The sequence below is a fragment of the Mobula birostris genome, chromosome 6, assembly GCF_030028105.1.
Source record: "Mobula birostris isolate sMobBir1 chromosome 6, sMobBir1.hap1, whole genome shotgun sequence".
Taxonomy (NCBI): domain Eukaryota; kingdom Metazoa; phylum Chordata; class Chondrichthyes; order Myliobatiformes; family Myliobatidae; genus Mobula; species Mobula birostris.
The window spans coordinates 131708321-131724953 of NC_092375.1; the positions used below are offsets into that span (position 1 = coordinate 131708321).

Sequence of the window (16633 nt, forward strand, 5' to 3'; positions counted from 1 at the left end):
CCAGTTAGCTGGATTGCATGGAAATTGATGAAACTCTTTCCAAGGTTGAGTGGAGCCCATGGGCAATGCCAGTGGTCCCAACAGGCAAAAAGAATGGGTCTATCAGGATCTGTGATGATCTTAAGGTCACCTTCAATCTACTACTGAAAGTAGATCAATACGCGCTGCCCAGGATCAAGGATATCTTTGCAGACCTTTCTGTAGGGAAACACATCAGCATAGTGGACCTAGTCGATGCCTACCTACAGATGGAGATGGAAAAAGAGTCCAATGTGTTTCTCACTATAAACACTCACAAAGGACTTTTTTGCTGTAATAGGTTTATTCTTAGAGTAGTATCTATACCTGCACTCTGGCAGAAGGGAATGAATTAGGTGTTGCAAGGTTGCCCAGTAACTCCGTATTACCTGGATGACATCATTGTTACCAATGAATGTGACAAGGTACACCTCAAATCTTAAGGCAGGTCTAAAAGGACTGGAAGATTATGGGCTCAGAGCACGACACAACAAGTGTGCATTTTTTCAATCAAGCATCACTTTCTGTGGCCACACCATTGATGGACAAGTATTGCTCAGGTGTGCTGAGAAAATTCTAACAGTGGTAGATTCCCCAAGGCCAATGGACGTGTCACAGTTGTGGCCCTTTTTAATATTTGTCAATTACTATAATAGATCCCTGCCAAAACTGGCTACTATGCTTTACCCCTTGAACTCATTACTATTGATCAGGAAAAGATGGCAATGGACAAAGCAGTATGAGATAGCTTTCCAAAAGACAAAGGAAATGGTGATGTTGGAGACTGTACTCACACGTTGTAATCCACATCATCCATTGAAACTTGCTTGTGATGCCTCACCTTATGGTATAGGTGCAGTCATGTCATGTGTTATGAGTGATGGATGTGAATGCCCCGTAGCCTTTGCCTTCCTTTAAGGCTGCAGAGAAAAATTATGCACAGATCAACAGAGAGGCCTTGCTTTTGGTTTGGGGTGTAAAATGTTTCAATTAGTACAAGGATGGGAGAGAGTTTGCCCTCATTACTGATCATCAACCACTAGTGTCCATTTTCAATCCACAGAAAGCTGTTCCACTAACAGCAACAGCATGAGTGCAGCGATGAGCTCTGTTTGTTGGAGGACACAACTACAATATCGACTTCAAGAGGATATCTAGTCATGGAATTGCTAATGCATTGTCCTGTTTACCCTTGGGAAAGGAAACACTTAAAAATTTTACAAAAAAGCACTCTCCTCTTGGCGTATTCTTCCTAATGCAAATTGAAAGTCCACTGTCAGGGCAGAGATGATCCAAAAGGAAACCAAAAAATAATGCACAATGTCTCAGTCTACATCATCATTATTATTATGAGCTGTGTCATAGATGTGAGCGATGATTGTTCTTGGCAGATTTTCAACAGAAGTGGTTTACCATTGCCTTCTTCTGGGCAGTATCTTTACAAGACAGGTGACCCCAGCCATTATCAATACTCCTTAGAGATTGTCTGCCTGACGTCATTATTCACATAACCAGCACTTGTGATATACACCGGCTACTCGCACAATCATCCACCACTTGCTCCCATGGCTTCACATGACCCTAATTGGGGGCCTACGCAGGTGCTACATTTTGCCAAAGGGTGATTTGCAGGCTAGTGGAGGGAAGGAACATCTTTCGGAGAGACATATCTCCACCCTGCCACAAGTCTGCTTGGCCACCCCAAATGGCTGGAATGTGCAGCAGAAAATCCAGTTTCTCCCATTTTCACCAGTGCCGGGATGAAATTGCCCTTGATAGAGGTTGCTTTATGTGGAGTTTGAGAGTTGTTGTAACATCTAAACTATGGAAGGAGCTACATCCCAGTCATCACAGCATGACCAGAATGAAAGCATTGGCTCAAAGCCTTGTCTAGTGGCCTGGGATAGATCACCTGATCAAGCAGCTTGCAATGCACTGTCCGGAATGTTAACATGTCCGGAAGGTAGTTGTCCAGAGCTGTCAGAATCATTTCCTGCAGTCCCAGAGTCAACTGCTACCCCAGAAGGAGGCCCAAGAACCTAAAATCGTTTCACAGCCACAAGTCTCACCTGCCAAGCAGAGTGATCCCCATTGTCAGGAAAGGCATTATCCCACAAAAGTAAGAAATCCTGCGCAGCAATTAAATCATTAGGCTTGAATGGGACAATTTAGAATTTGCTATGCTGTGGATGTCTATATAGTAGTTGTATTATATGGTATACTGTGCAATAGCTGAGATGCATTCTATATTGAGTTTACATAAGGACATAAGAAATAGGAGCAGGAGTAGGCCATCCGGCCCATCGAGCCTGCTCCCGCCATTCAATAAGATCATGGCTGATCTGTCCATAAACTCAGCTCCATCTACCTGCCTTCTCCCCATAACCCTTAATTCCCCTACTATGTAAAAATCGAACTGTATCTTAAATATATTTAGTGAAGAAGCTTCCAACTGCTTCCCTGGGCAGAGAATTCCACAGATTCACCACTCTCTGAGGAAAAACAGTTTCTCCTCATCTCCGTCCTAAATCTTCTCCCCTGAATCTTGAGGCAATGTCCCCTAGTTCTAGTCTCACCTACCAGTGGAAACAACTTTTCTACTTCTATCGTATCTATCCCTTTCAAAATTTTGTATGTTTCTATAAGATCCCCTCTCATTCTGAATTCCAGAGGGTATAGTCCCAGACAACTCAATCTCTCCTTATAGGTTAACCCCTTCATCTCTGGAATCAACCTGGTGAACCTCCTCTGCACTGCCTCCAAAGCCAGTATATCCTTCCTCAAGTATGAGGTTTGAGTTTATAGCTAAGCAAGGAGGAGTGTTGGGCATTTAATATCTCAGTAATATTTGAGTTATATTGTAAATATATTTTTGATTAAGTATTGTTTATTTTAAACATTCATTGCAGATTATATGTAAAAGTATGTGAATAGATTATGTTATTCTGCACACCAGGTCGTACATACACAGAACATACAAATGCTGGAGGAGCTCAGCAGGCCAGGCATCATCTATGGAAAAGGGTAAGCAGTTGACACTTCTGTTCTGATGAAGGGTCTCATCCTGAAACATCAACTGTTTATTCTGTCTGGCCTGCTGAATTCCTCCCGCATTTTGTGTGTGCTGCTTGGATTTCCAGCATCTGCAGATTTTCTCTTGTTTGTCATACGTAGGCAGGGAATGGAGAGTTGTGGACCATATGTGGACAGATAGAGTGAGTTAAAATTGGAATCAAGGTCACACATGGGCTGAAGAATCTGTTGCTGTCCTTATCTTGTATGCTTTGTTATTCTATGAGTTATAGGATACCCAGTTATGAGATTTTTTTTTAAACTGTACTGATTTCCTTTTGCAGGTTTTGACTTTGCCATTGCTTCAAGGTCTTTCTGTCCCTTCAGTGAAGTTCCTCAGGGTCTGGCTGCTCGAAAATAAGTGTCCTGTTAAGATCCTGCGGAACCAGCAGCAGCAGCTCAGGTAATTCTGATCCTGGCTTGTGAATAGAGGGCTATGGGTTAAATGCTGGGTTTAATACAGAAGTCGTTCACACTGGTTGGTGTGGACAAGTTGGCCTAAATGGCTCATTTCCATCACTCATGTTTCTATAATTCCTTGAGCAAACAGCAGCTGGGAACTCCTCTGGCAAGCACCAGCCATGATGTGTGCCAAGTGGTGCTTGCATTGAACTTGTTCAAAGCACACAGGCGCTTGGCTTACATTGTATGCCACTTACCAGAACTACATTGGCAACCCCCCCCCCCCCCCCCCCCAGTTTAAAAGATGGAGAGCTGTCTGGTGGTAAAATGAATACTACAAGAGAATGACTGGTGCTTAAAATGAAAACTAAGTATAGCACTTGCTGAAAATGCCAGAAATACTCATTAGTCTAGTGAGCAGAAAGTCCTCCGTTCTATCACACTCGTTTTTGCCAAGTGTTAATACCTCTCTGCCATTTAGCACATTGACCAAGGTCAGCCTTATTTAGAAGATTTCGGTCTTATTTCAACATAGTTTTTATAGATTCTTTCTGAAAACCGAAGTTTCCCTGGAATTGAACTGGCTAGCTGCCAGTTCTCTGACTTTACTGCTTTGTTTACAGTGGTGCATCACTCTAGTTCTACATTCCACATTGATCTGGTGCAAAGCTTCTTTTCTTACTTTGGAAATAACACTGGTAACAAAAACTAGAAGGCATAGATATTTTTTTCAGAGGATGGTGGGAGCAGGTATTCACAATGTTGAATAAATATTCAGACCTGCATTGTCAGTGCATAGATAAACCAAATGCTGATAAAAGGGCTTATTTCTGTGCTTATGGTTCTAGGACATTTTTTTGAAAACTTTTTGTTTCAAACTTTAAGTCTACATTGTCTGTTCAGAAGGTGCTGATCTTTGTATGTTAGACCCATCGACCCATCCAGGATTTCTCAGCTCTTAACATTGAAGGCCTTTTCAATTCCTTGGATCCTAGCAAAACTGCTTTACATTGCTGCTTAATGTCAGTTGTGTTTTGGTTTCATTCCTCACCTGCAAAACACTATTCTCAAACTCTATATTTATACAGTATATAAATCGAATCATTGTTACTTTGTCTTAATTGAGAAGAGTACAAAGCTTTCATCTTAAGTGTAAATTCTTTTGTCTTTACAGCAAATTCAAGCTGGAGAGTTCTGCAGAGATTGGAATTCAGCTGCTTCAAGCAGAAGAGCAGCTGGCGTAAGTACAGATGTGGTTTGTTGCTCCAGACTTATTGAAATAGTTATTTTTGCTGCTGGTGTAGTTGGAGTACCATGTCAGAGCCATATTAACCCTCTATAGAGTTATTAGTATTATGTCTACATAACAAACATTTGCACTCTACATAATATATTTCTGTGTGCAGGACTGAAGGTGAGCTCCTGCATTTTTCCTTTTGCTGGTTTATCAGAATGGAGTTAAAAGATTTTTATCGGTTGTTTGAGGCTTAGATGCATTTCATGAAGTGGCGTTGGTAATGGACAAAATGTAATAAATAATGGCATTATAATGTTTTAGAATTTAACCAGCAGTGATGCACCTGCACCATTAAAATGTGTCATTTCCAAATTGGTCCATGTAAAGAACCTATCTAATGTAAGTGAAGAGTCTTAATTAGATATTTAATTGCCTGGGTTTGTTCTCTTATGGGCATTGTTGTTTGTGTGGCATGGGTTATAGTTTGGACAGCCAGAGGATGTAATTATTTGTAATTGGATTATTATTGTCAAACATATGTATATGTATATTTTAGCCAGTTCTGAAAAATATAGAGGTGTATGAGTACTAGCTTGGATAAGGGGAAGACCATAATTCTTAGCTGTGCTCCTGGGAAATGGTATCTTTTACATTTTGTCTTCTGTATGTTTTTGCCAATATTTTCTTCCCAGAAAACCACATTTGTACCTGGCAACGTGAGTCAAATTCCTCTTTTAGAACACTTTATGGTAACCAGTGAGGCACATTTGATTTGGCATCCTTGTTAAGGAGTTGAGCTAGAACTGGATTAAATCTGGATTATTCAGGAGGGGGAAGAAGAGGCACTTTGTGGTGATAGGGGATTCGTTAATTATGGGAATGGACAGGAGGTTCTGTGGGTGAAAGTGAGATTCCTGGATGGGATGTTGCCTCCTGGGTACCAGGGCTTGGGATATCTCAGATCGAGTCCACAGCATTCTTAAGTGGGAGGGTAAACTGCCAGAAGTCGTGGTCCACATAGGTAGCAATGGCATGGGTAGGACGAGTGGTCAGGTACTGCATAAGGAGTTCAGGGAGTTAGGTGCTAAGTTATAGGGCAGGACCTCCAGGATTTCTACCCCTGCCACATGCTAGTGAGGCCAGAACTAGGAAGATTATACAGTCTAATATGTGGCTAAGGAACTGGTGTGGGAGGGAGAGCTTAAAATTTTTGGATCATTGGGCTCTCTTCCAGGAAAGGTAGGGCCTGTGTAGAAGGGACGGTTTGCACCTGAACTGGAGGGGGACTAATATCCTAGCAGGAAGGTTTGTTTATGCTGCATGGTAGGCTTAAAACTAGAGTTGCAAGGGGATGGAAACCAGAGTGCCAGAACAGTTAGTGGAGAAGTTGTGCAGGCAGATGTTGGTAAGACCTCAGACAAGGTTAGGAATCAAAGGACTGAGCATAGTGTCCTGAACTGCATATACTTCAATACAAGAAGTATCATAGGAAAGGCAGATAATTGTGCTGAAGTTGAAGTAGCTGGTTTACAAACAGAAGCCATGTGTAGTGAAGAGAGGCTGTTGATAGGACAAAATTGCAGTCAACAGGTTGAGTTGCAATGTAAAAGGTGGACAAGATTGACAAGGCTGAATACAGGACCAAAATGTTGTATTTGAATGTGTGCATTATGTGGAATAAGGTAGGTGAACTTGCAAAATATTTGCAGATTGGCAGGTATGAAGTTGTAGGCATCACTGAATCATGGTTGAAAGAAGATTATAGGTGGGAGCTTAATGTCCAAGGGTACACGTTGTATCGAAAGTACAAGCAGAAAGGCAGAGGAGGCAGCATTGCTCTGTTGGTTAAGAAAAATGAAATCAAATCATTAGAGAGAAGTGACATAGAGTCAGAAGGTATTGAATCATTGTCGATAGAGCCAAGGAACTGCAAGGGTAAAAAGACCCTGATGGGAACTGCATACAGACCCCCCCAAACAGTAGTAAGGATGTGGCCTACAAATTACAATGGGAGAGAGAAAATGCATGCCAAAAGGGCAATGTTACAGTAGTCATGTGGAACTTCAATGTGCAGGTAGATTGGGTAAATCGGGCTGGTCCTGGATTCCAGGAGGGGATGCCTACGAGATGGCTTTTTAGAGCAGCTCATGGTTGAGCCCACTACAGGATCGGCTATTCTGTATTGGGTGGAACAGGATATATACATCCAAAAAGGAAAAAGTATTCTAAAGGAAAGATGACCCAACTGTAGCTAACAAAGAGAAGTCAAAGTTTTCAAAAGCCAAAGATAGGTCGTATAATAAAGCAAAGATTAGTGGGATGTTAGAGGATTGGGAGGCTTTTAAAAACCAACAGAAAAGAACTAACGAAATCATTGAGAAGGTAAAGATGGAATACAAAAGTAAAACTGCAAATAATATTGAAGAGCATACCAAAAGCTTCTTCAGATACATCATGTAAAAGAGAGGCGAGCGTCGATATTGGATCACTGGAAAACAATGCTGGAGAGCTAGTAATAGGGACAACAAAATAATGGACAAACTGAATAAGTATCTTGCTTCCATCTTCACTGTGGAAGACACTAGCAGTAAGGTGGAAGTTCCAGGTGTCAGGGATCATGAAGTGTGTGAAGTTACCATAACTGGGGAGAAGGTTCTTGGGAAACTGAAAGGTCTGAAGGTAACTAAGTCACCTGGACCAGATGGCAAACACCATAGGGTTCTGAAAGAGGTGGCTAAAGAGATTGTAGAGGCATTAGTAATGATCTTTCAAGAATCACTAGATTCTGGAATAGTTCCAGAAGACTGGAAAATTGCAAATGTCACTTCACTCTTCAAGAAGGGAGACAGACAGAAGAATGTAAACTATAGGCCAGTTAGTCTGATCTCAGTGATTACAAAGATGTTGGAGTCGATTATCAAGGCTGAGGTCTTGGTACTTGGAGGCACATGATAAAATAGGCCACTGTCAGCATGGTTTCATCAGTTTGCCTGACAAATCTGTTGGAATTCTTTGAAGAAATAACAAACAGGATAGACAAAGGAGAATCAGTTGCTGTTATGTACTTGGATTTTCAGAAGGCCTTTGATAAGGTCCTACACATGAAGCTGCTTAACAAGCTACGAGCCCATGGTGTTACAGGAAAGATTCTAGCATGGATAAAGCAGTGGCTGATTGGCCAGAGGCAAAGAATAGGAATAAAGGGATTGGCTACTGGTCTCAAGTGGTGTTCCACAGGGGTTTGTGTTGGGACCTATTCTTTTTACATTATGTGTTATGATTTGGATGATGGAATTGATGGCTTTGTTGCAAAGTTTGCCGACGATATGAAGACAGGTGGGGGGGCAGGTAGTTTTGAGGAAGCAAGAGAAGCTGCAGAGCACAGACTAGGAGAAGGGGAAAAGAAATGGCAGATGGAATACAGTGCTGGGAAGTGCATAGTCATGCACTTTGGTCGAAGAACTGAAAAGGTTGACTATTTTCTAAATGGAGAGAAAATACAAAAACAAGGCAGAAAGGGACCTGAATTCCCTAAAAGTTAATTTGCAGGTTGAGTCTGTGGTGAGGAAGGCAAATACAAGGGGTGATTGATAAGTTCGTGGCCTAAGGTAAAAGGAGTCAATTTTAGAAAATTTTTCAACATAGAAGATGAGTTATACAGCTGTCGTTACATGCCTGTGTAGTTCAACTCTGAGTGATTATGCAGAAAGTTTGAAGTTAATAACTCATCTCTTTCTACCTTAGGCCACAAACTTATCAATCACCCCTACTGTGGACCACTCCTACAAAGAAGGGATTCATATTCTCCACGACTGCTGGACTAAGTGTGTACATGTAGGAGGGGACTATGTTGAAGAATAAATGTGTTAGGTTTTCTAAAATCGATTCCTTCTACCTTAGGCCACAAACTTATCAATCATCCCTCGTACAATGTTAGTAGTAATATCAAGAGGAATTAAGTATAAAAGTAAGAATGTAATGTTGGGACTTTATAAAGCACTGGTGAGGCCTCCTATTGTGAAGAGATTTGGGTCCCTTAAGTTAGAAAAGATGTGCTGAAACTGGAGAGGGTTCAAAGGAAGTTCACGAAAATGATTCCAGGATGAATGGCTTGTCGCATGAAGAGTATTTTGATGGCTTTGGGTCTGTATTCTTTAGAATTCGGAAGAATGAGGAGTGATCTCATTAAAACCTATTGAATAGTAAAAGGGATTGATAGAGTGGATGTGAAGAGGATGTTTCCTATGGTGGGAGTGTCTAAGACCAGAGGACACAGCCTCAGAATAGAGGGGCATCCTTTTAGAATGGAGATGAGAAGGAATTTATTTAGCCAGAGAGTGGTGAATCTGTGGAATTCTTTGCCACAGGCAGCTGCGACAGCCAAGTCTTCATGTATATTTAAGGCAGAGGTTGACAGATTTTTGATTGGTCAGGGCATGAACAGATACAAGGAGAAGGCAGGAGACTGAGGCTGTGAGAAAAGTTAGATCAGCCATGATGAAGTGGTGTAGCAGACTCAATGGGCCAAATGGCTGTATTTATATGTTGCATATCACCTGCATCCTTGGGTCAAAATCCTGGAATTTCATCTCATGATCTGCAGAATAACAAGATTCAACAATCACCACCTCTAGAGCCCCAAGGAATAGCAGGAAAATGCCAACCTGCTAGTAATGGTTATTTCCCAACATTTTTTTAAAGTTTCTGTATCTTGTACTTGCATGAACATTTATCCGTATGAATGGTATCTATTTGTAAGTATATTTGTAATCGTTTTCTGTTTAGGTCCACTGAGTTGTTGCTACAGTTGCGGATGGGTGTGCCTGGCGAAAGGACCTATTATCCAGCAGAGGAGATTGTCTGGGACGTGTCCAAAGAATCCACAACTCGGGCTCTTAGACAGAGAATTTCTCAGCACTACTCGCTAGCACCAGAACATATTGAAATTGCCAAACAGTTAACAGATCAGTTTGAATGGATGCCAATAACTACCTGGGTAAGAAGCAACACTTCTACTTTGGCTTAGCAGAAGAAAATATTATTCACTTTCATCTAGAGTGGAATGTACCTACATTGTAATAAAATAAAGTTGGTTATGGTCCATCTGGGGTGCCACGGTAGTGTAGCAGTTAGTGAAACACTACTACAGCTCGGGGCATCAGAGTTTGGAGCTCAATTTCGGCAAACTCTAAGAAAGTTTGTACGTCTTCCTGTGAGCACGTGGATTTCCTCCAGGTGTTTCAATTTCCTCTCTAAGTCCAGTGATGTATTGGTTAGTAGGTTGATGGGACATTGTAAGTTATGGCTGTGATTAGACTAGGGTTAAATAGGTGGGTTGCTGGGTGGCATGGTGCGTTGGGCTGGAAGGTCCTCTTATACTGTTTGGCAATTCCACACTGTATCTCTAAATAAATAAATACAGTACTGTTCAAAAGTCTTAGGCACCCTAGGTTTTTATATAAATTTGGTTTTGTATGTTTATTTGTTGTCTTCTGTGTTAGTGTGTCAGTAGAAAAGAGCAAATTTTAGATTTCGGAACATTCATTTTCCAAAACGCTGTGTTAACAGAGAAATGTTACAGAACGTGAATGATCAATGACGTAATGAACTGAATGAACTAAACTGATTAACTGAAACAGAAATGGGTGTGGAAGGAATCAAACTGGGTGAAGGGCAATCAAGCTATAAGGTGAAGGTGTGGCAGATGTGACAGTTTAACCTTCAAGCCATCAATTCTTACACCATAGCAAGAGTGAAGATAGCAGCGATACACAAGGTGGTGACCCTACATTAGCAAGGTCTCTCCCAAGCAGAAATTTCATTGCAGACGAGAATTACATTAGTCCCTCTAAATTGGAAGAAGTTCAGCACTGCTATCAGCTCTGAACTCACAAAAACCATTGGAATCCACAGTCTGGAGAAGCCTTGTTAGAAGTGGTCTTCATGGAAGAGTTGCTGCCAAAATGCCATTCTTCTGAAGTGGAATCGAAGGCAAGAGACTGACCTACGCAGAGAAACACAAGAACTGGAGTGCTGAACAAAGGCAACAGGTTGTTTGAACTGACAAGTCAAAATTTGAAGATTTTGGCTTAAACAGGAAGCAATTTGTCTGTTGAAGATCTGGAGAGTGCTACGTGGATTTCCAGCGACAGCAGAATCTCTTGCATCCATTTGTACTTCACTCTTTTGCAATTTCTTGCTATTTGGTTGATAATTCGCATTATGAGCTTGCATTTGCCCACATTAAATTGACTGGCAGGTTTTACTTAAGTCACTCAATAAATTTATATCCTGTTGCAAAATCACAGTGCCCTCATTACAAAAACCAAAGTAGACAACTTTGTTGACACAGGCAGTGCAATTTCAACTTGTACTACATCTGTCATGTATTTTCCCATCCACTTAATTTGTGTAAATTATTGTGAAGTCTCTTTTCCTCCTCCACATTAGGTCACAAGCTCTGATACCTCTCGACTCACCAGTTGCAAGAGAGTTCTATTTATTCCTATTCTATTTCCTGTTGGTCAGCTCCAATTTTCAATGCTTGCCAGTTTTTTTTTGCCCTCAATCCCATGTGCTTTAATTTTCATATTAACCTCTTAATTGGGATTTTCACCAAATTCACAATTTATCCCTTTTCTTTTCTACCACTTACATCCTCAGTAAAAAAAAAACAACTCCAGTAAGTTTGTCAAAACATGTCTTGCTTGTCTTAATCCATATTGACTTTGCTTAAACCTGTTGGCATACTAGGTGTCATACAATCATAACCTTTATAGTAGGCTCAGACATTCTCCCTTCTGCTGATCTTTGGTGCCTTTTTTTCTCTTCTTGTTAAATTGTGCAACCAGATTTATCACCCTCTTTTTCCATTCCCCATTCTGATTACCCTCTCACCCCTTTACGGTATGCAATTTATCCATCCACAATTTCTATGCTACTTCTTTTATTTTAACTTTGGAATGCCCTTGGGATTTATTGATTTTCAGTTCCACTAAATTTACTGGCATTTTACTTCTAACAAATTTCATTGAATTCTCTTTCTCATTAGAGTCTTGATTCTCTTCAGTTCTGACTATTTGTGTTGTCTCTGTAAAGTCAAAACTAAAATATTTGATTATACTTCAATTCCTTAGTTCCCAATGATATATTCTCCTGTTTCTGATTATAAGAGATCTACAAAGTCTTCAGCTTGTTCTTTTTACAACCTCTGGATACTTTTGGAGTAATCTTTAGTGTTTCTTGCAAGTTTACATTGAGGCTGTAGTTTTGCCCTCAGTCAATCTCATGGACCAATTTGCTGAACTGCTCTCAGTCCTCAAAATTACTGAAACATTTTTTTCTGACAACTTCAAGACATATCTTTGGATCTAATACCATCCTTAATTGTCATGTTTGGGTCACTTTGTGTACTCTAGCATCAGCAATGTATGTTTAATAGTGGTCACTTCTTACAGTTAGCAATTGACTATTCATCATCTTGTTCTGCAGTGGAACTCCTCTATCTGTCATAGACAATTGTACTTCAATACTTTGCTTTGGTTAGGTTTAGGATTCTTTTTGCTAATTGAACGACTTCACTTATACAGTGCTAATGAAGAATTTTATGTGTTATGGTCGCTGTTCCCTAAAGGGCCTCACATTTAAATGTTGCAAGAAATGTATGCAGGACTTTCTTTTACATTGTTAATACTTTTCTAATTCAAATCCTCTTGCCTTTTTATAATTCCCTTTTGTTCATTCTTTCCCTTTCCTGTAATTCTGACTCTGTAATTGTTTAAGCAACACACACAAAAGTTGCTGGTGAACGGAGCAGGCCAGGCAGCATCTTTAGGAAGAGGTACAGTCAACATTTCAGGCTGAGACCTTTCATCAGGACTAACTGAAAGAAGAGCTAGTAAGAGATTTGAAAGGGGGAGGGGGAGATCCAAAATGATAGGAGAAGACAGGAGGGGGAGGGATGGAGCCAAGAGCTGGACAGGTGATTGGCAAAAGGGATATGAGAGGATTATGGGACAGGAGGCCTAGGGAGAAAGAAAGGGGGAGGGGGTGAAGCCCAGAGGATGGGCAAGGGGTATAGTGAGAGGGACAGAGGGAGAAAAAGGAGAGAGAAAAAGTGTGTGTGTGTGTGTATATATAAAAAACAGGGTACGAGGGGAAGGAGGGCCACTTTTGACCAAGCATTTAGATTTCCAGCATTTATATTAATTTGTTTTTTAAATAGTAAAATTATAGTGGAGTCTTGAATGGTATTGTGAAACAGAGTGAAGTGTTCTAATTGAGACCGATTAGAAATAAAGATGGGAAGATGTGCCTGGAGACTGTGGAAGTGAGCGAGGTCCTCAATGAATATTTTCTCTTTGGTATTCACCAATGAGAGAGAACTTGATGACGGTGATGACAATATGAGTGAGGTTGATGTTCCGGAGCATGTTGATATTAAGGGAGAGGAGGTGTTGGGGTTGTTAAAATGCATTAGGATGGATAAGTCCCCGGGGCCTGACGGAATGTTCCCCAGGCTGCTCCATGAGGCAAGGGAAAAGATTGCTGAGCCTCTGGCTAGGATTGTTATGTCCTCGTTGACTACGGGAATGGTACCGGAGGACTGGAGGGAGGCGAGTGTTGTCCCCTTGTTCAAAAAAGGTAGTAGGGATAGTCTGGGTAATTATAGACCAGTGAGCCTTACGTCTGTAGTGAGAAAGCTGTTGGAAAAGATTCTTAGAGATAGGATCCCTGGGCATTTAGAGAATCATGGTCTGATCAGGGACAGTCACATTGGCTTTGTGAAGGGCAGATTGTGTCTAACAAGCCTGATAGAGTTCTTTGAGGAGGTGACCAGGCATATAGATGAGGGTAGTGCAGTGGATGTGATCTACATGGATTTTAGTAAGGCATTTGACAAGGTTCCACATGGTAGACTTATTCAGAAAGTCAGAAGGCATGGGATCCAGGGAAGTTTGGCCAGGTGGATTCAGAATTGGCTTGCCTACAGAAAGCAGAGGGTCGTGGTGGAGGGAGTACATTCGGATTGGAGGGTTGTGACTAGTGGTGTCCCACAAGGATCAGTTCTGGGACCTCTACTTTTCGTGATTTTTATTAATGACCTGGATGTGGGGATAGAAGGATTGGTTGGCAAGTTTGCAGACGACCCAAGGGTTGGTGTTGTTGTGGATAGTGTAGAGGATTGTCGAAGATTGCAGAGAGACATTGATAGGATGCAGAACTGGGCTGAGAAGTGGCAGATGGAGTTTAACCCGGAGAAGTGTGAGGTGGTACACTTTGGAAGGACAAACTCCAAGGCAGAGTACTAAGTAAATGGCAGGATACTTGGTAGTGTGGAGGAGCAGGGGGATCTGGGGGTACATGTCCACAGATCCCTGAAAATTGCCTCACAGGTAGATAGAGTAGTTAAGAAAGCTTATGGGGTGTTAACTTTCATAAGTCGAGGGATAGAGTTTAAGAGTCCCGAGGTAATGATGCAGCTCTATAAAACTCTGGTTAGGCCACACTTGGAGTACTGTGTCCAGTTCGGGTCGCCTCACTATAAGAAGGATGTGGAAGCATTGGAAAGGGTACAGAGGAGATTTACCAGGACGCTGCCTGGTTTAGAGAGTATGCATTATGATCAGAGATTAAGGGAGCTAGGGCTTTACTCTTTGGAGAGAAGGAGGATGAGAGGGGACATGATAGAGGTGTACAAGATATTAAGAGGAATGGGTAGAGTGCACAGCCAGCGCCTCTTCCCCAGGGCACCACTGCTCAATACAAGAGGACATGGCTTTAAGGTAAGAGGTGGGAAGTTCAAGGGAGATATTGGAGAAAGGTTTTTTACTCAGACAGTGGTTAGTATGTGGAATGCACTGCCTGAGTCAGTGGTGGAGGCAGATACACTAGTGAAGTTTAAGAGACTACTAGACAGATATATGGAGGAATTTAAGGTGGGGGGTTATATAGGAGTCAGGGTTTAAGGGTCAGCACAACATTGTGGGCCGAAGGGCCTGTACTGTGCTGTACTATTCTATGTTCTGTGGTCTATTCCAGTGATGCTTATTACATTTGCTGCTGTATTCACCATTAACTGAGTTACTGTTACAGTTAAGCCTTTTTCCTTCGTTGCCTTTCAAACTTACAAAGTCTCTGAAACACTCTGGTTTCAGAGTGGCAGAGAATATTCTGACAACTATGGTCCTACATAAGTTGAAGTTTTACAGATATGTAGGTCCCTAGGAATTTTATCCTGTCTTGATATACCCAGCAGAGAACTGTCATAGAATAGGAAAGCTGGTGGCAGGAGGGACAGCCTGCAAATACTTCAAACTGTCAACCTCCCCACCAATGTGGGGAAGTTGATAGCATGCTGGAATTTTCTCTTGTGGTTGAAAGGAAGACATCTCCACCTCCATATGTAATTTAAGTAACCCCAGCCCAAAAGCAAATGTAGACAAATGTTTGTAAATTACCACAATTAATAAGAAGTCATGTGACTTTTACCATGCAAAACAGCAAAATTTTTTGGAAATTCTTCCTACAGTTTATGTTGGACCTTAATAATGAGATTGAAATGAAGATGCTGAGAGTTGAATTGTACTTCCTCAATGTTTAGATTCTTAGTGATAAAATTCTGAATTTTCAGATCATGCAAATTCTCTTTTCACGGATTAAGTATTTATTTTAAAACTGGTTTTAAATAAAACTAGTTTTTCTTTTCTTTAATACCTCCCCTGAACTGAGGATGTCTTATAACTTTAAAACCCTAAAACCCTTGAAGTAGAGTTAAGGTTGTATTGTGGGAACTTTGGCAGCCAATTTGCATACCATAATGTTGCTCCACCAGTAACATGATCATGACAACTAATCCATTTTAAGGTATTGATTGCAGATCATATATGGGCAAAGGCAGTGGGGACCATCATGATTTTGCAGTTGTGCTGAACTTGTTATTGTAAGCATCATGTCTCACCTTTCTTTTTTAGAGCCAACAAGTTTCAAAGAAGAAGAAGAAAAAGAAACTACAGAGTGTGCAGGGGGCACCATATTATCTGAAAGATGGAGACATTATTGGAGTTAAGGTAAACTTGATATTAACTGAGCTCAGTTTCATGATTTTAAACTACTACCTGACTTGCCAGTTTGTAGCACAGTTATAGGCTTATGATTGTGTTGTTCCACACCAGAAAAGAAATCCAGGCTGTTCAGTCTTTCCTGATAACTTCTGTTATCATCTTTGTAAATCTGTTAGCACTTTGTACAGTTGTTTTTATGACACAAAGTACAGAAACCAGGCATTTCCAATGTGCTCTTTAAGTTTAATGGTCTGTTATTGAAATTTCTTCCCTCAGTTTTTATTCTCGGTTGCTTTTTGTAACTAAGAATGAAAAACAGTTCTGCAGAGCTTTAAAGTATATTCTGTGCATATGCTGAATGATGAAATGATCAAACTCTCTTGCAGAAACTCACCTGTTTATACTTCAGTGGATAATTGTAAGCATTTTATTCACACAGAATCTGTTAATTGACAACAACAAAGACTTCAGCACCATTGCTGATGACATTGGGAAGGAAAAACTCAGACTTGAAGACTGTAATAAGAACAAATGGTAACTTATTTGCTAAAAGCAATTTATTGTCATGCTGCAAAAAAACTATCCATCAAAATACTGCTGTTTTTGGATCTCTCAGCCATCTTTATCCCCAGGAGGAGTAATGATGTCCTTCTTCATAGCTCAATGCTAGTAGCCACTTATCATATCTTCTTTTTTCTTGAGCAGCCAAGGACTGGATGTTTACCTGGAACTATTTGTTTTTTGTGCCTACAGACCTGTACAGTAGGATATAATTTAAACTCCCAAATTTAAATTAGATTAAATATGTTACAGAAAACAGGTTCAGATTCTACCAAGCTGC

At 40.8% G+C, this 16633-nt stretch overlaps 1 protein-coding gene across 3 annotated transcripts in view; it reads left to right on the forward strand.

The window, feature by feature from the left end:
* The window catches only part of usp40 (ubiquitin specific peptidase 40), a 131806-nt gene that overhangs the window by 110261 nt on the left and 4912 nt on the right, over positions 1–16633 (forward strand). For 2 of the 3 annotated variants that reach the window (XM_072261331.1, XM_072261333.1), the window contains 5 exons: positions 3375–3493; positions 4667–4732; positions 9515–9725; positions 15703–15798; positions 16232–16326. In XM_072261331.1, coding sequence (XP_072117432.1) covers positions 3375–3493; positions 4667–4732; positions 9515–9725; positions 15703–15798; positions 16232–16326 — 587 coding nt within the window. Of the gene's footprint in view, positions 1–2974; positions 3043–3374; positions 3494–4666; positions 4733–9514; positions 9726–15702; positions 15799–16231; positions 16327–16633 lie in introns of those variants that run through there. The other variant, XM_072261332.1, reaches the window with a different exon arrangement.